Consider the following 18,170-nt stretch of genomic DNA (forward strand, 5'->3'; position numbering starts at 1 on the left):
CTGAGCACGTCTGGCCTGGAAAAAAGAAAACAAAAGAGGCCCAGGCTGCCTCTGCTCTTTCTTTTATCATGCAAATCTCGAGCCCACCCAGAAGAGCTGCTCTGAATTTCCACCAGGCAATGGGTATTTTCCCCCCTGCTGATACCAAATGGTTCAAAACACTGTACCAGGGTGGTCACAAACCTCACCGTGACCACCACGGTGCCTGGTGCCCTTTACCTCCACCCTGTGCCCCCTCCCTGGTCACAGAGGGTCCTGAAGAGGTGTCCTGAAAAATCAGCGTGGGTGTCGCTGCCTGCCACGGGAGTGACACCGCAGCAGCCCCTCGGGCACACTGGGGGATGTGGGCCACGGGGACAGCAGGACAAGCCCCAGCTCAGGCTGGACAGGGAGGGCTAGAAATAGAATGGTTTGGGTTGAAAATGAAAAATTGTCTAGCTCCAAATCCTGTCGCGTTCCACTCTCCCAGGTTGCTCCAAGCCCCGTTAACCTGGCCTTGGACACTTCCAGGGTCGGGACATCCACAGCCTCCCTGAACAAGTACTTCACAAGTAAAAATGTTAGCTTAGTATCTAATCTAAATCTCTCATATTTTATTTTAAAACGGCTCTCCTTTGTTCAATCGGTATCTATCCGTGTAAAAAGTCACTTTCTCTTTTTTTTTTTTTTTTTTTTTTTTAAATGAGCCCTATTTGAGCACTGAAAGGCCACAATCACAGAAACACAACATTTAGGTCAGAAAAGCCCTCTAAGACCGATTCCAGCCGTTATCCCGGCACCGCCGGACCATGTCCCCAGGTGCCACCTCCACGCTTCTGTTAGATCATCCCGGGGCTGGTGTCAGGGGGGCTCAGGGGGCACCCGCAGCGGGAGGGGGCTGCAGCTCCGGGACCGAGCCCCTCCTTGGAGAGGCGGCGCCTGCTCTCAATGACATCAGCCCCGGGCACCGGGATGCTAAGCCCGGCTCGGGGAAGGCGGATCCCGCCCCGCTTGCAGCCCCGCATCCCGACGGGGCCGCGGGGGCAGCGGGACGCGTCCCCGCCGCACGGGATGCCGCGGTAGCCGCCGCCGATGCTCGCCCTGCTGCTGCCGCTGCACGCCCTGGGCCGCTCCCTGGCCATGGCGAGCGCGGAGCGGCTGGCGGTGCCCGAGTGTGTGAGCCGGGCTGGCGGCTGGGCGGGCGGGGGCAGCCCCCGGGAGCACGGCGGGGTCTCCCCCGGGGTGGGCAGCGAGGTGCGGGAGGCGCTGGAGCGGGTCCTGCCCGCGCTCCGCCGGGCCATCGCCCACGCCGCGCGGGCGCCCACGGCCGAGGGGCTGCGGGCGGCTCTCTCCGAGGCGTTCCGCCTGGTGGAGGAGGCCTGGAGGATGCCCGCCGTGGGGAGGGACGTGGCCAAGGTGCTGTGCGATGCGATCCGCCTCGAGGGGGGCCTGGACCTGCTGCTCAACCTGCTCTACACCGCCGAGCTGGAGACCAAGTGCCAGGCAGGAAAACTCCTGGAGCAGATCCTGGTGGCGGAAAACCGGTGAGTCTGCAAAGAGCCCCTCAGCCTCACCCTGCCAGGCACGGCCCTCCCCAGCACCCCGGGCACGCTTTGGGTTCAAAAGGACCTTCAAGGCCTCGTCCCAACCCCCTGCCATGGCAGGGACACCTTCCACAGACCAGTCAATCCAACCTGGCCTTGACCTACCTTTACCCATGTCACACCCCCACAAATTCCCAGCTGTGAGTGCCCTCTGTTGCACAAACCCCCCTCGGGTCCCCACCACATCCCCCCACAGCCAGTGCTTGTGCCCAGACAATGACCTGCTCCCTTCCCCCATATCTGGAGGGGGGAGGACCAGCCCCAGCCCAGGGATGCTGGTGAGGACTGGGGTGTCCCCCTGAGCCCCCCCCAGCCAGGTGAAGCTGAGTCAGTTTGGCTCATCTGACCCAAAGGCCAAGACGTGACTCCCCTTTGACCATAACTGCAGCACGAGGAGGACAAAGCCACTTCCCAAAGCCTTCCTGCTGCTGCCCAGGGCTGGGATGAAGCCATAAGGAGGTGGCAGCTGGTCAGCAGCCCTCAGCCCCTAGCTCAGGTGCATGTGCTGCTGCCCAGCACAGGTGAGAGGTGCTGGGATGTCCCTGTCAGAGCCTGGGCATGGTGGGGTGGCAGTGTGTGCCTGAGTGTGTGTGTGCATGTACAAAGGTGCATGTGCACACCTGACACATCCAAATCAGCACCCGCACTCATCTCACCCTTCCAACACCCCAAATGCACTCCACCACCTCTGCTCTCCCTCAGAGCACCCCAACCCAGCCCCAGCCAGGGCTCTGGAGAGTATGTTGAGGGAGCCTGGCCTGGCTTTCTGGAGGATGTTTCTTGCTGGAAGGTTGTGGACTCACAGCTGGGGCCTCACTTCATGCACTGGCAAGAAAAAAAAGCAGCAGCTAAATCAGGAAAGCCCATTAGGGTGGAATTTAATCCCAGGAAGCATCACTGGCATGGTCTACATTCAGTACTCAGCTCCTTAGCAAAAGAAAGCATTTGCTGGAGTTGTTTCTGCTCCAGGAGCAGTTCATGGGCCAGGGTCTTGGAGCAGCCATGGCACTCCAGCCCCTCCCTTCCCACAACTTCTGAGCCATGGCAGGGAGGTGTGGGGCTCCCCTTTGGCTCCAAGCCTCTCACTTGCAGGACTCCCCCAGTCTGTGCACAGCAGCAGAGGTGTTTAACTGGGAGCTGGACAGGTCCTGGCTCCATCTGCAGCTGCAGGGAGTCGGGGACCTGTGTTTGTCATCCAGCTCCATGGCTGAGTCCGGGCTCGGAGCCAGACCAGGCTGAGGGCTTTTTTTTTTTTTTTTTCCCCCGGGCTCTTCACAACATTTCCTGTCAAACCCACCCCAAGGTCAGTGAGAGCCCTGTGGGTCACAGGCTTCCCAGAAATGTTCTTCCTGCCTGCCAGCACAGAGGCTGGTGTGCCATCACCCCACCACTGCCCTCCTGAGCAGCAGGGCATGGGGCAGCAGTGCCAGTGCTGCCTCACTAACAGAGCAGCTCCAGCACGGCACCAAATGGCCACTGCCGAGGGTGGAGCTGCCACTCACCCCAGGAAAGCTCATGGGAGCACAGCAAAGAGCTCATCTCGGAGGGTGGTAAGGTCTTGGCACAGTTTGCCCTTAGAAGCTGTGGCTGCTCCATCCCTCAAGGTGTCCAAGATCAGGTTGGACAGGGCTTGGAGCAACCTGGTCTGGTGGGAGGTGTCCCTGCCCATGGCAGGGGCTTGGACCTGGATGAGTTTTCAGGTCCCTTCCAGCCCCAATCATTCTATGACCCTGATTTTCCCCTTCCTCACTGCATTTTCAAGGCACTGCTCCATTCAGGTGTCATTTTAAGCACAGGCCTCCCAAGATCAGCCATGAACAAGCAGCAGCTGGTGGCCCTTGGCCACATACCCCAGGTTCTTGCTGTCCTCTTCCAGAAGAGTGCAGGGTGAAGAAGTAAAGAGCTTCCCTCTAGCTGCCATCCCAGGACAGACAGACCCCCAGACATGTGGACACGGCTGCTTGGCTGCTTTGAGCAGTGCTTAGGTGACAAACAAGTTTCATTCCCAAACACAAAACAGCTCCACACCACAGCAGTGCTGGCCCAGCAGATCCATTTCCAGCCTGGCATTAACCCACCCTGCCTGTTATTGCTGTGAAGATCCTACCTCGAGCATGAGAGCATCCAGTGAGGGGGTCCTGGGCTGTGCACCCCATCACAGATTCTTCCATCAGACCCACACAGGCTCCTCCAACACCAGCCTGCTGCATCTTGTTGCATTGCATATCTGGCAGCTGTGTCCTACAGGGAAACATCTCTGCCCTGGGATAAATGTCACCAAGGCACGGGCCACACCAGTCACTGCTGTCACTCCTTGCACGTCCATCTGCCCCTCCTCCCCATCTCCTTCCCACAGGGACCGCATCGCTCGCATCGGTCTGGGCGTAATCCTGAACTTAGCCAAGGAGCGGGACGTCCCCCAGCTGGCTGAGAGCATCGCTGGGATCCTGGAGCACATGTTCAAACACACGGAGGAGACCTGCTTCCAGCTCATCTCCGACGGAGGCCTGGACACCATCCTGTACTGGTGCCGCTGGACGGACCCCGCCGTGCTGCGCCACTGCGCCATGGCCTTGGCCAACTGCGCCATGTACGGGGGCCAGGCCAACCAGCGCCTGATGATCGAGAAGAAGGCGGCAGAGTGGCTTTTCCCCCTGGCCTTCTCCAAAGACGACGAGCTGATCCGACTGCACGCCTGCCTGGCCATCACAGTGCTGGCCACCAACAAGGAGATCGAGAAGGAGGTGGAGCGCTCGGGGACGCTGGCGCTGGTGGAGCCCTTCATCGCCTCGCTGGACCCCGAGCAGTTCGCCCGCCAGATGCTGGGCAGCAGTGACAACATCCAGGGCAGGACGGCGCAGGACCTGCAGCGCCTCGTGCCCCTGCTGGACAGCTCCCGGCTGGAAGCCCAGTGCATCGCCGCCTTCTACCTCTGCACCGAGGCTGCCATCAAAGCCAGGCAGAAGAAAACACAGGTAAAGGGTAGGTTGGCCTGGAGGAAGGTGATGACAAAGGGAGGGGGTGCCACAGCTGCATCTCGGTGTCTTTTGCTCGCCAAACACCTTGGTTCTCACTGGCCCGGCACAGCTTGTTGGGAAGAGGATGAGGGGAAGCAAAGTGATGTCTCTTCCCTTTGTGTCCACAGATTTTCAGTGAGATCGGGGCTACACAGAGCCTGAAGAGGATTGTGTGCTACTCCACCAGCAGTACCACCTCCTCCCTGGCCAAAAAGGTGCTGCGCATGATTGGGGAGGAGGTCCCTCGGCGCATCCTGCCCACGGTTCCCAACTGGAAGTCCTGCGAGGTGCAGACGTGGCTGCAGCAGATCGGATTCAACAAATACTGCCAGAGATTCCTGGTAGGGCTCTGTGCTGGGGGAGGGACACATGGATGGACACTTCTGTCCCATCTCGCAGCAGATGTGCAAGCATCTCACCCAGCTTTTCCTGGGACCTTTCCAGCCTGGATTTCTCTTGGCAGGATCACCAGGTGGATGGGGACATTCTCCTGAGGCTGACAGAGCAGGAGCTGCAGAAGGATTTGGGGATGGACTCCAGCATCACTCGGAAAAGGTAGGACCGCCACCAGGACACACTGGACTCCCTCAGGGCCAGTAGCACAATGGCAGAGCCAGGGACAAGGTTTCTGCCTTTCCCTTCTTGCAAAAACAGGAACAGAGATCCTCCAAATGCAAAACCTGGACTGCCAGGGCTTTTCCATTGCACTCTTTGCAGTCCCAGAGAGATTTCTGTAATGGCACCACTGCACAGCAGAGGTGTGGGCGGGGGAAAGACCACCTATGGCACAGGGCAGGTGGGATCCTTCCCAAAAGATGGGAACTTACCCTTAGCTGAGCTGCTCACACCTCGGTGTCCCAAGGACCAGAGCTCCCATGCAGCTGTTCCTCTGTTTGCTGCTCCTGGAGCTCATCATTCACCCCAGCATGGAGCTGCACTCCCTCCTGAGCAGGTAAAAGTTGGAAATCCAAAATGCAGGGAACTCTCAGAACTCTGGGCTTGTAAGCCAAAGCTTAGAATTAAACATAGGATTTGATTTGAGACCTTGGAAAAAGCTTCCAAACTTAGGTGCTAGAAGTGAGAATGTGGATTTATAGTTTAAACGAGGGACACGTTAAGAAGAGGAAAGTTTACAGGTTTATAGTTTAAGATATAGGAAAAAATAAAAGTAGCTACAAAGATAAACAAGAAGTTTAGAATGTAGTAGCGTAGGTTTGTGTGTTATAAAATAATTGGTTAAGAAAACCTACATTGTACCACGAGTCCATAAGACAAAACATTTAAGGATTAAGTCAAAAGCATAAATATCCTTGTTAGCAGTGTTTTATTGGTCAATAAATCCTTAAAAAACTTGTAACTAGAAGTCTCGTGACCTTCTGAACCTTGTGCTAAAGATGTGAGCCGAACTCACCCTTCCTACCTATGCAGAAGATAAGAAAAATAAACCACATCACCTAAAACAACTCAGAGGTCCTGTCTGTAGCTCCTTCAAGAATCCCCTCCTTAAAAGACACGGTGCCATGTGTCTCTGAGCGCTGCCTGGTGCTCCGTTTGTCCCTCCACCAGGTTTTTCCGGGAGCTGACGGAGCTCAAGACCTTCGCCAACTACTCCACCTGCGACCGCAGCAACCTGGCCGACTGGCTGGGGGGCATCGACCCCAAATTCCGTCAGTACACCTACAACCTGCTCACCTGCGGCATCGACCGCAACTTCCTGCACCGCGTGACGGAGCAGCAGCTGCAGGACGACTGCCACATCCACACCGGCTTCCACCGCGTCCGCATCCTCACCGCGGCCAGGGGTGCGCCTCCCAGCAGGAGGGAAGGGGCTGGAGGGGTCTTTGGGATGAGCCGCCGGGTGGTTTTTCACTTGTGGTGGTTGTTTTTGCGCTGTCTAGAAACGCTGCACTCCCCCATCACGCTGCAAACCACGTCCAACGGGACCGACGTCTTCATCAGCTACCGGAGGAGCACCGGCTCGCAGCTGGCCAGGTGAGCCCTGCAGGGAACGGCGAAGCCCAGAGGGAAGGTGGGTGGTCAGCTGTGGGAAAAGTGTGGAATGGGGAGGAAGGAAAGGCTGCCAAAACTGCAGAGCAAATGGCGACAGCACACGTGATAAGCCGCTCAGTGGGCAGGCCAATTCCCAGTCCTGTCACCGCCACCTTGGCACCCTTTCCTCACGCTCCTTGGGCTGTAGGGGAGCACAGCTGGCAGCCAGCCTCAGCTCCTCGTGTTCTCTGCCGGAGCTGGCATCTCATTCCCTGCTCCTCTGTCTCACCATGTTTCAGCCAACGTGGTGAGACAGCAAATGAAACCTCTCCTCATGGTGCTGTCCCCTCTTGCCACCAGCCTGCTGAAGGTCCACCTGCAGCTCCATGGCTTCAGCGTGTTCATCGACGTGGAGAAGCTGGAGGCAGGGAAGTTTGAAGATAAGCTGATCCAGAGCGTGCTGAGTGCCAGGAATTTTGTGCTCGTCCTCTCACCAAACGCACTTGATAAATGCATGGAGGACCCCGAGTGCAAGGACTGGGTACACAAGGTAAGAGACGCCACCAGGTGGGACCTCTGTGGACATTGGAGTGGGAGGGAGCTGGTGAGGGGCTGATCCAAGCCATGAGCACCTGCATGTTCTGTTCCTGCAGGAGATTGTGACAGCCCTGAACTCTGGGAAGAACATTGTACCTGTTACAGACCATTTTGAGTGGCCAGACCCAGAAACGCTTCCCAAGGACATGAGGGCTGTCCTGAAATTTAATGGTATCATGTAAGTAAAAGCAACCTGTGCCATGGGGTTCCTTGTCACCTGGGGAGAACAACTTGCATAAGGAGTAGCAAAGAACCCAAGGACATTGGGACAAACAGATGAGGGTGGCAGAACAGGTCAAAGGGACACTGAGTCACTCCAGGTGCTGCAGAGCTTGCAAGGAGCAAAGGTTCCCACCACATCCCTGCTGTTGGTGTTGTGCTGGGGCTGCTGGGAGGGCACCCATCCTCAGGCAGGAGTGATGCTGGCAGGTTTTACAGCTCACCTGGGTTTCTTTCCCCTCCTGTTTTGCCTTGATGCATCCCAGCCTGGCAGGGTGTTCTGCAGCATCCCTGGGGAAAAGGGAGCTCCTAGAGAGCTGGGGTGGAGCAAAGGGGTCTCTGGCTCCTGGCCCAGATGAACTGAGCTATCTTGTGGCAGCCCACACACAGCAGAAAAATTAAACATCACATTTTTCCCCTCAATACAGGTGGTCCCACGAGTACCAGGAGGCCACGATTGACAAAATCATCCGCTTTCTCCAGGGCCGCTCCTCCCGGGACTCCTCGGCTGGCTCGGAGAACGGGCTGGACTGTCTGCACTCCCTGGGGCAGAGCTAGAACCAGGACAGCAGCCTCAGAGCCTCCCAGGTGACCCCTTTTTTTGTGGGGGTTCCAAATTTATCCCTCCTGACTTTTTTCTATCTTTGAGAGAAAACCTGTGGCTCTTACTCCCTCCTCTCCCCCCAAATATAAGCCCCCCGCCCCAAGGGCCAGCACTCAGGCCGGGGGAGCCAAGGCAGGCTGAATCTGGGATGGATTCTGTGTCTCCCACGTCCTCCTGTGGGGTGGCAGGACATGCACGGGGTGTGAGGGGGACTGGCACCATCCAGACCCCCACAAGCAGCTGCAGCTTCCCCTAGAAACACGTCCAAAGAGGGAGAATCTTTGGAGAACTGAAAATCGGAGAAGTGTTGAGAATCCATCGTAAGAGGACACAACTGAGAGGAAGGTGAGGCTCTGCCTTGTGCCCCAGGAATATCCCTGTGGTCAGAAACTGAGAGCAGGAAAGGGCAAATAAAAACTAAGCCCTAACAAAATCTTTGTGTTTGGGAAAGATAACCCACAGGGGCCTTCTGAAGTGCTTTATCTTTCCCAGAAATGTCCCTGTATCACAAGAGCTTCTTCCCTCCTCAAAAGACTTCCACCTCCCAGTGCTGCAAAACCTCTGTGTGCTCTTAACTCTGACACTGGAAATTTGGGGTTAGGCCACATGAAGTTTCTGCAGGATCTCTGCAAAAAGTGCTTTTCAAATACCCTCCTTCCCTCCACCTGAAGTCTCAGCTTCAGCACTTTATCAGGTCTGTATTTTCAGGGCACTGGAGGCTGGATTGTGACCCTGGAAAACTTGAAATCCATGCAGGGAAGATGCTAATTGCTGTGCTTGTGGAGTAATTCTACATTGTGGCTGTATTTTATCCTGCTCCACAGCTGTGTTTTATCCTGCTCCTGTGGTCTGTGTGTCAGCAGGAGCTGGTGAATCTCTCTGCTGACCACCACACCCCCACAGCCCTGGCTGAGCTCCCTGGGGCTGTCCCTGCTCATTGCTGGATGCAATTCCAAGTAGCACTTGTTTCTTCCTATCAACCTCTTCTCAACACCCACTGGGGGTTTTTGCAGCTCCTTACATTAAAATATCAAGGAAAAGCAGAGTTTTTGCAAAGGGCTGGCAAAGGATGCTCCAGGACCTGCTGCCAACACTGCTGGTGAGGAAACATGGGCATTCCTGACACAAATCCCTGCATTCCACACTCCAGGCTGCTGAATCACCTTGCAGAAGCAACAGGCTCCTCTTCCAATCCCTGCTTCAGAAAAACCTCAACCTTTTCAGGAGGTAACAAGGAGTTTCAGCCACCCTGTCCTCCTCCTGGCTCTCCCTGGAGCCCTGCTTTCACTGTCAGGAACACACTTTCTTCTTTTGGCTTGGATCCACCAACAGTTCAGGGAAAAAAAAAAAGTTAATTTTGGTGCTTTATGGATAGCTCTTATCAGCTCACAGTTAATGGCATCTTTGCTCTCCAGTGAAAGGTTAATAGCCATATTTGCCCAGCATTCATCAGACTCAGAATCCAGCTAATCTCCAGGATAAATAACAAGGCAGCAGATGAGCCCAAAGGTGAATCTGCCCAAGGATAAAAGCCTCTTGTGAGCTGCTGCAGGGAAAAGCCTTCAGTAACGGAATGGCAAGGCCTCCATGGCCACGGAAGGAGTCCCACACAAACAGACCCAAGGATTTTTCTCCCTGCAATAACAGCTGGTGAGATGGTTGTGTCTTGTTTCCCAGGAGCTCTGTAGCAATCAGCCTCCTCACCCAGCTCAGTGTGGAGATTTACCTGCTCTCCACAGCTCAGGTGTCTCACCTGACACGAGATCCCATCTCCTGCTCCAGCTGCCCAGACTGTGACTCCTCCTGTTTCCCCATCATTATCTTCACCTTAATGAACTTGCCCTGCTTCTGGCAAGGCATCCCATCCCCAGCCCTTCCAGCTGGAGCAGACCCAAGGAAATAAATTCCTCTGTCCTCACCCTCCCTCATTCCTTTGCTGTGCCATGTCAATAGTGTTTGGAGTTATTCAGTCAGGCATTATTAATAAATCTGTTTTTTACTCTAAATCCCCTCTCCTTTGTCTGTATCACGTGTTTCTCTCCCTGCAGGCTTTTCACACTTGTTTTCCCTTGGCACCATGAAGCAGAACTGACATTCCCAAGCACCATTCCCTCACTTCCCACTCCCCTTTGCATGGACTGATGCACTGCACCCCAAGAGAGACTCTGCCTGCTGTCACCAGCCACGGCTCCACTGTTGCAACTCTTGGAGGATGGCCTAGAAAAAGTTTGGTCTAATTTTTTTAATAAGGCATAATAGCTGCCATTGAATCTGTCCCCATGCAGAGCCAGGTTTCACCTCACTGCACAACACTGCTTGAATTGGCACCCACGGGGTGGAGAGGGCTTCAATTCACAATCAGCTCAGCCACAAACATCTACTGCAAGATTGACAGCATGCTCTGTTTCTCAGGGAGGCCAATTCCAGGCTGGGCCCAGCAATCAGACCTGCAATTCCCACCTTCCCTGGCACAACTGCTTGGAGCAAGTGGCATAACACCAAGACCTTAAATCCTCCCTGCTTCTCTGCTCCCCAGTTCTGCTTTTACCACGAACTCCCAATGGACAGGGACAAAGCTGGGTACAAGCATTTCACATTTTCTGCACACTGAAGGACAGGTTTCAGATGAAGCTCTCCTGCAAGCTTTACTCTGGTGGTCAGGAAAAGCAAATTTTGGCTGCTTGCTAGGCCCAAACCTGCATTTTCCCTGACTTTTCACTCTCACACACTCATTCTCCACGAGACAGATAAATTCCTGCTGCTCCTTCTTTACTGCAGTCTTCAATAAAGGACTGAGAAGGAAAATAATGGAGAGAAACCTCGAACGAGTCAAGGACAAACGATATCAACAGCTGCACAAGATATCCAGAGTTTTATGAACCATAAAAGAGCATGGAGGTTTTAATCATTCTGAAAGTAATAGTAAAGTCATTACTGCATGTACCTGACCAGTATGTGCAGTGCAGTGTACACAGAACTGCTGGTTTATGGCACGTTGGGGAAAAAAAAAAGGATTGTAGCAACACAGATAATGCTTTGGAAAGAACAATTACAAGCACCATGGACGTGGGGTTTCTTGCTGGCATCAACAGATCCCAGGGCAAGCAGCAGAACTGAGGTCATTAACACAAGATTACACCACATACAACAAAAAAGATTAATCTTAAAGACACTAGTCCTGTCCCCACAGCAGCTTGCTGAGGAAGGCCTCTGGATAAGCACAGCAGGGATTTCACAGGACTGGGGCTCAGATCTGCATTATAAGGGGGGAACAATCCTGACCATTTTCTCCTTAACTCCATAGCTTTTGGCAACTGGCAATTAAGGCACCTACAGGTGTTGCTCCAAGGATCCTCGTGGGTCCCTCCCAACCCAGGATTTCTTCTACTGGCCCTGCAGTATTCTCAGATGATCTTTTACCTCTCAAAACCACCTCTGAGATCCTGGGCTGAGCTGCAGACAGGCAGGACATACCACTGGCACTCCTACCAACACTTCAGGAATTAGATCCTCATCTTTGGACACCTCTGACTTGCAAAACTGAAGCTGGTGCAGCCAGTAAGGACAGCAATAGCACTCCTGTGCTAAACCACTCCTCTCCATAAGGAGTTTTGGGGTCTGGCATGTCACATTTGTTGGGTTTTTACTGGCAATGTGGTGATCTGGAGCACAGATCCCCAGCAGAACACTGCTGGGTGCCTCTGCTTCAGCCTGTGCCTCACCCACACCATCAGCTCATCTGCTGGAATACTCTGAGGGGAAAATGCTCAGCAATTAAACCAGAACTCACTCCTTTCTCCCCACTTAAAGCATGGCAGAGCCTTCTGGCCCCACCAAACCCCAAACCACAAACCAGCCTTGCAAAAGGCCCACACCAGCTTGATTGGCTTTTGTGTCTCTTGGGTTTTCTCTGACAGACGAGCCAACACAATGTTGAGGAGGCATTCACAGCTCCAAATCAAGTTCCTCCTGTGATTTCCAACTGCTTGGCATTTAGAAGTTAGTAAGGACAAGCAGAGTGTCCCTCCCACACTGATCTGTCCTTTGAGGGAAGAATAAAGTGTAGTCTTCAGGTGGACACTGCCATGCTGGCCAATTCCTTGGTGTTAAATTCAGTCTTTTGTGGGGGACAGGGAAGCATCTTGGAAGTGGTTGTAGTCGCGTTTTGAATCCCAGATTTGTATCCACCTAGAAAAGAATTAACAGTTTCAGCTTCAAAAGGCACATGGGGATGTTGCTGAATTGAGTCTTAAAAATTTCAGAGGAAGAAAAACCAAAATGACCCTGCCAGGAGCTGCTGCACTTCTGCAAATCCAAATACATTCCCTCTCCCTGAACCTACCAGGGGATTTGTTTTCTATCACAACAAAACTGCTTCAATTACGAAAGAAATTACAGGAAGAGAGACTGCTGAGAGAGCTCCATCTCTTCCGTGAAGAACTTTCAAATTCAGTTCCAGATTTTGGATTCCATTGAGGCTGGTGGGAGCACTTTGAATATTGGCAACTACATTACTCAGGCTGCAGGTTTATCCCTAGGATTCAGATTCCAAACAAAATGACCTGCACCTTTTTACTGGAACACCAGACACCCTCTCACAACCAGAACTGAAAATATGCCTTAAAAACTGCTAGCTTCTATCCTAAGAGTAAAGAGTATTTTCCATATGACATTGCATGGCAAAGTTTGGACATTTGAAGTAAATTACCCAAGGATAGCTGCTGGAATAAGGAGGATTATAGCCCCAAAGAGAAATGGGAATCCCCTCATGAAGTGCAAGGTGGCAGGGTAGAGAGAGTTGAACACTCCTGTAGACACGAGTGAACACAGCCCTTCCACACAGGCAACAGAAGCAAAGAGAGCACCTGGAAAAGAGAGATAAGAGGTTAATGGTGAGATAGGCAGGTGGTTATTGCCTGTAAACAGCTGTAACACATCACCCTCAGTGGATTCTGCCAATCTTTCCAAGGGTTTGCACTTGCCATCAGAAAGGTGTGTGAATATCAAGAGTGGTAAGGTGGGACAGGACTGGCTTGGCACGTCCAGCCTGTGGCCATGACCACCTCACCAACCTGCAGGTTTTGTATCAGGAGATGCCCAGGATATTATCCATCAGCTGGATTGTAAATGCTTCAGGCCAGGGCACCTCTTATCACTTGTTAAACATTAAGTACAGCACAAGATTTAGCACCATAAATCCGCTGTACGTGCCATCGCCGTTCTAAAACAAGAAACAGGAGTTTTGCAAAATCACCTCTCAATCGTTGCCACCTGGATTCCCTCCTCCCCCTGTCTGCCCCGGAGACATTCCTGTGCTGTGTTTCACAGCAAGTGCAAACCCTCCAAACACATAACTGGACAAAAGGCAAATGTGCTCCTCCTACGGGTTATCTGTGATCTTTCACCGTGGTCAATGATACAACCCTCCAAAAACACCCGATTCTTCCCACTGTTACTGATCTACAGAGGAAAGTTATGGTCAGGAAAATGACTCTTTTCTCCTTGTTATATAATCCATTTTAATTCTTGCTCCTTGTAACAGTTTTGGAAATGAATGCATGGATGAATGAACTATTCCTGCTTTTCTTCCCTTGTTCTCATTTTGAAAATGCAGCAAGTCTGAATCAAAGAATGACAAATATTTGGGGGGAAAAAAAAATAAAATCACCCTGGGCCTGAGGGTGAATGCAGGGGCACAGGAGTCCAGAGGAGCCAGGGAACTCACAACTTCCCCAGAGGCTGGTTTCAGTATTCCACGAAAAAAGTGTTTCAGGATCTGGCTGAAGCACAGTGGTTAATTCCTTACCTTGTTCTGTCTCACTGACCAGCTTGGAGAGCTTGGATCTGATGACTGGAGTGGCTGCCATGGAAAGGAACAGAATTCCGTAACCTGTGAGTAAGACACAGCACATTAGGGAAAGCTCACCTGAAAAATAAAGTCTCCCCAGTCAGTCCCAGAAATCTGCAGCTGCTGGCAGTGTCTCCCTGCTATATTTAGACACAGTTCACCATCCTGGATCTCATAAGGCACTTCAATCTGTGTCTGCAGCATAATACAGTTCTGGGAAGCCTTATGTTCTTCTAGGAGCTACACAGATGCACTTCCAACTTCAGTGTTTGGCCAAAACTGCCCTTAGCAAGCCACAGTTTTGCCGGTGCATCAGGCAGAACTTCTTCACGTGCCTGAACTCCCCGTGAAGCACACTACCAGCACCAATTCACCAAAAACCTGAGAAACAGGGATTTAAGCCTTCAGCATCACCTGTAAACATCAGTGGCGTTGTGGTAGCAAGGGAAATCACCACCAGCCCAGCAATGTTGGAGATCAATCCTATCTCTGCCACCCAGGTGTCCTCAAGGCAGAGCTGCAGCAGCCTCAGCCCCGCCAGGCTGCTCAGGTAAGCCAGGTAGCTGGCAGCCGAGCCGTACCCGATGAGATCAGAAGCCCAGCACAGAGGGGAGCCGAGCTCATACAAAACATAGATGTCCTTGGCTCCAAAATGCACCGTGACAATCAGAAAGAAAGCCAGGGTGTACAGAGCCAGCTTCCACCTGGAGCTCGGGTGCTCCGGGGCCGTGTACAGCCGGTACACAGCCTTGTAGTGGCTGAGCGTGAACAGCTTGGCCGCCTTCTTCTGCTTCACCGACTCCCGGAGGAAGAAAGCGGCGTAGAGAGTGGCAGCAAGGCTGGCAGCAAAGGCCAGCCAGAAGGGGTTGATGTAGCCCTGGGCTCTGCGCCACTGGCCACCGCCGATGCTGGCCACCATGCCCGCGGTGCCCAGGCACGCTTCGAGGACGGCCACCCGGAAGGTCCGCGCGCGACGCTCGCTGGTGTCGGCCACGTAGGAGAAGCAGCTGGCCAGGATCAGGTTGTAGTCGCCCGTGAGGCCGCTCAGGATGCGTCCCAGGAGAAAGAAGGCGACGTGCAGCTCCAGGTACATGACCAGCAGGTAGATGGCTGTCTGCAGGGCCATGCCTGCGCACGGCAGGATGAGCGCCGGGCGCCGGCCCACGCTGTCGCTCCACGCACCGAAGAGAGTCACGGAGAACAGGCTGACAAAGAAACCTCCCAGGTTGATGTAGAGGTTCCAGTGGGACACCAGAGCTTCCACCTCCTGCAGGAGAAACAGGCAGCTGAGGAGCTCCAACATCACCCACTGGGCTCCCTGCTCCTCCTGGGGCTTCCATCACGCTCCCCTTCCCCTCCGGGCTCCCTGCTCCTTTTGGGGCTTCACGTTCCCTCCCGACTCTGCTTCCAGGGACCCCCAGCTCCTCTCAAGCTCCCCGTTCCCCCGGAGCTCCCCTTCTCCCCCGGGACCTCCTGTTCACCGTGAGCCTCCCCAGTCCCACGGACCCGCCTTTCCCCCCGGGTCTCCATCTATGCCGTGCCTCCCCTGCCCCCCAGGCTCTCCCCCTGAGCTCTTCACCACACCGGAGCCCGCCGCTCCCCCGGACCCCCCGTTTCCCGGTGTCCCCACCTGCCGCAGGGGGTCGGCGGTGGCGTTGCCGTCCCCGCAGCCGGAGGACTCGGTGCTGTTGCGGTCGCTGTAGCCGTGCTCGGCTCCCAGCCGGTCCCACAGGTACTGGGTGGCCAGCGGGCCCTGCAGCCCCAGCGACACGGTGGCCAGGAAGAGCAGCGGCTCCACGGCGAGCAGCGACAGGCGGCACGGGCCGGGGGGCACCGGCGGCTCGGCGGGCGGCGGAGCGGCCATGGCGGCCATGAGGGGGCGGAGGCTCCGCCCGGAACGGGACTGACACGGCTCCGCCCGGAACGGGACCGGCTCGGCTCCGCCCGGAACGGGACCGGCTCGGCTCCGCCCGGGATGGGACTGACACGGCTCCGCCCGGAACGGGACCGGCTCGGCTCCGCCCGAGACGGGACTGACACGGCTCCGCCCGGAACGGGACCGACACGGCTCCGCCCGGAACGGGACCGGCTCGGCTCCGCCCGGAACGGGACCGACACGGCTCCGCCCGGGACGGGACCGGCTCGGCTCCGCCCGGAACGGGACTGACACGGCTCCGCCCCGAACGGGACCGGCTCGGCTCCGCCCGGAACGGGACCGACACGGCTCCGCCCGGAACGGGACCGGCTCGGCTACGCCCGGAACGGGACCGACACGGCTCCGCCCGGGACGGGACCGGCTCGGCTCCGCCCGGAACGGGACTGAGACGGCTCCGCCCGGAACGGGACCGGCTCGGCTCCGCCCGGAACGGGACCGACACGGCTCCGCCCGGGACGGGACTGGCTCGGCTCCGCCCGGGATGGGACCGACACGGCCCCGCCCGGAACGGGACTGACACGGCCCCGCCCGGAACGGGACTGGCTCGGCTCCGCCCGGGACGGGACTGACACGGCTCCGCCCGGAACGGGACTGGCTCTGCTCTACCGGGGATGGGACCGACACGGCCCCGCCCGGAACGGGACTGACACGGCCCCGCCCGGAACGGGACTGGCTCTGCTCTACCGGGGATGGGACTGACACGGCTCCGCCCGGGATGGGACTGACACGGCCCCGCCCGGAACGGGACCGGCTCGGCTCCGCTCGGTGCTCTGGGCTCCGCTCCGCCCGGAATGAGACCGGCTCGGCTCCGCTCGGAACTATCCGAGCTCTGCTCCTCTCGGAACGGGACCGGCTCGGTTCCGCCCGGAACGGGACCGGCTGGGTTCCGCTCGGTGTTTCGGGCTCAGCTCCGCCCGGAACGGGACCGGCTCCGCTCCCTCCGCCGCCAGGGAAACGCGGAGGCTCCCGAGACCCGTCGGCGCTGGCGCTGCAGCGAGCCCGGTGCTAACGGTGCAGCTCTCAGGGGTGATGTTCCACAAAATCGTGTAATTGCTGAGGTGAGAAAAGCCCTCTGAGACCATCGAGTCCAGCGTTAACCCAGCACGGCCGAAGTCACCGCTAAACCATGTCCCCGAGTGCCACATCTTCACACAGTTCAATCCCAGCAGGGACGGGGCTCCAGCACTTCCCTGAGCAGCCTGTGCTAGTGCCCGCACACCCTCTGGGTGAAGAACCTTTTCCTAATATCCAGCCTAAACCTGACATGCCTTCATGCTGTTCCCTTGGTCCTCTCAGTTGTCACCAGAGAGAACAGCCCCTGCCCCTCCAACACCCTCATGAGGAAGCTGCAGAATGCAAGGAAGGCTGCACTCAGTGTTCTCCAGACTCAACAAACCAAGCAAAATAAAAATCAACATTTTAACTGCGCTAGGATCAGCAAAATATTGTATTTAGCAATATGCGATTGCTTCTAATAATTCACAGCACGTTAGAAAATACTGCTTTTTATAAAGGACAAAATAACTTAGAAATTCAGTTAATAAAGAAGGTTTTGGCTGTGCTGTTTGGTTTCTTGTAAGGTTTGGCTGCCTCGAAGAGCAGATCAGGAAGCAAAGACCAAGTTGTCCTTCGAATTCAAAGCACACAAGTCAGAGTATTAGATTAACCTGTTTATATAAACGGGAGCAGTTCCAAACGAATGGAAATTGGCATCGCTCCTCTGACAGCACCGAGGTGCTCATGGGCCACAGGAAAAGCTCAGACAAGTTAGAAACCACTCATTTTGCAGTGAAGCACTTACAGAACTCCCTTTTAGCATCTTTGAAAGTGTTGTGACTCATGACAGTGGCAACCATCTCTGAAGTACCTTTTTAAAGAACAGGCACAATTCTTCAGCTGAGACCTTTCCACATTGGCATTTACACTCCATAACTGAGGCTGCAGCTGGAGGCCAACCTTTGTGTTGCAGAGCTACAAAAACGAGGTGTTCCTTTAGATTTCCATCGCAGCCTTAGGGCAACAGAGTAAAAAGCAGAAAAATTACCTTGCTGTAGGCTGCTGTCACTGCACCCTGTCAGACAGTAATTAAACATTCAATGGAAGCAAGATGTGGGAGAATAGGATTAATTTGAAAGCTCTTTCTCATTCTTTTTGTACCAAGGGTGAGATGCTAAAGCTCAGGGCTGGCACCAAGAAAGGTGATGCTGTTCGTTGTGAGCAACATGCCCAAGTCCAGCTTGCAAATCTGGCAGCTGATTTTCCATTATTAGCACATTCTTCAGAGAAAACAAGCCCTGGCAGAAAAGGGAGGAGAAGCAGAAACAGCAGATGCTTTTTGTGGAGCTGCTATCAGATGACCTAATGGCTGTGCTTCCCT

General features: G+C 54.9%; 2 protein-coding genes across 3 annotated transcripts; one reads left to right on the plus strand and one right to left on the minus strand.

Moving 5' to 3' along the window:
* The first annotated feature begins 1,071 nt into the window (after positions 1 to 1,071).
* On the plus strand, positions 1,072 to 10,115 carry SARM1 (sterile alpha and TIR motif containing 1). 2 transcript variants are annotated; one of them, XM_077787514.1, is made up of 10 exons: positions 1,072 to 1,523; positions 3,940 to 4,558; positions 4,729 to 4,941; positions 5,064 to 5,155; positions 6,167 to 6,402; positions 6,499 to 6,592; positions 6,950 to 7,139; positions 7,243 to 7,364; positions 7,834 to 7,993; positions 10,058 to 10,115. In XM_077787514.1, exons 1-9 carry the CDS (start codon positions 1,072 to 1,074, stop codon positions 7,961 to 7,963), a joined length of 2,148 nt encoding a protein of 715 aa, XP_077643640.1. In that variant the 3' UTR covers positions 7,964 to 7,993; positions 10,058 to 10,115. The 2 variants fall into 2 exon arrangements, with proteins under 2 accessions (XP_077643640.1, XP_021406522.2); XM_021550847.3 differs by lacking the exon at positions 10,058 to 10,115 and having other exon boundaries at positions 7,834 to 10,015.
* A 747-nt stretch (positions 10,116 to 10,862) lies between these two features.
* SLC46A1 (solute carrier family 46 member 1) lies at positions 10,863 to 15,742 on the minus strand. The gene is made up of 5 exons (XM_021550905.3): positions 15,488 to 15,742; positions 14,272 to 15,124; positions 13,816 to 13,899; positions 12,718 to 12,874; positions 10,863 to 12,197 (listed from the first exon to the last, which is right to left on the minus strand). The coding sequence occupies exons 1-5, from the start codon at positions 15,728 to 15,730 to the stop codon at positions 12,122 to 12,124; spliced, it is 1,413 nt and encodes a 470-aa protein (XP_021406580.1). The 5' UTR covers positions 15,731 to 15,742; the 3' UTR covers positions 10,863 to 12,121.
* Between the last annotated feature and the right edge of the window lie 2,428 nt (positions 15,743 to 18,170).

This window comes from Lonchura striata, chromosome 20 (assembly GCF_046129695.1).
Source record: "Lonchura striata isolate bLonStr1 chromosome 20, bLonStr1.mat, whole genome shotgun sequence".
Classification (NCBI taxonomy): Eukaryota; Metazoa; Chordata; class Aves; order Passeriformes; family Estrildidae; genus Lonchura; species Lonchura striata.

Excerpts from the sequence above, each read along its gene's own strand:
- SARM1 (XM_077787514.1), top strand. The coding sequence starts at position 1,072 with ATGCTCGCCCTGCTGCTGCCGCTGCACGCCCTGGGCCGCTCCCTGGCC. Across the intron at positions 1,524-3,939 it reads ATCCTGGTGGCGGAAAACCG|GGACCGCATCGCTCGCATCG; the intron begins GTGAGTCTGCAA and ends TCCTTCCCACAG. Across the intron at positions 4,942-5,063 it reads AATACTGCCAGAGATTCCTG|GATCACCAGGTGGATGGGGA; the intron begins GTAGGGCTCTGT and ends TTCTCTTGGCAG.
- SLC46A1 (XM_021550905.3), bottom strand. The coding sequence starts at position 15,730 with ATGGCCGCCATGGCCGCTCCGCCGCCCGCCGAGCCGCCGGTGCCCCCC. Across the intron at positions 13,900-14,271 it reads AACGCCACTGATGTTTACAG|GTTACGGAATTCTGTTCCTT; the intron begins GTGATGCTGAAG and ends TCTTACTCACAG. Across the intron at positions 12,875-13,815 it reads GGTCAGTGAGACAGAACAAG|GTGCTCTCTTTGCTTCTGTT; the intron begins GTAAGGAATTAA and ends TCTCTTTTCCAG.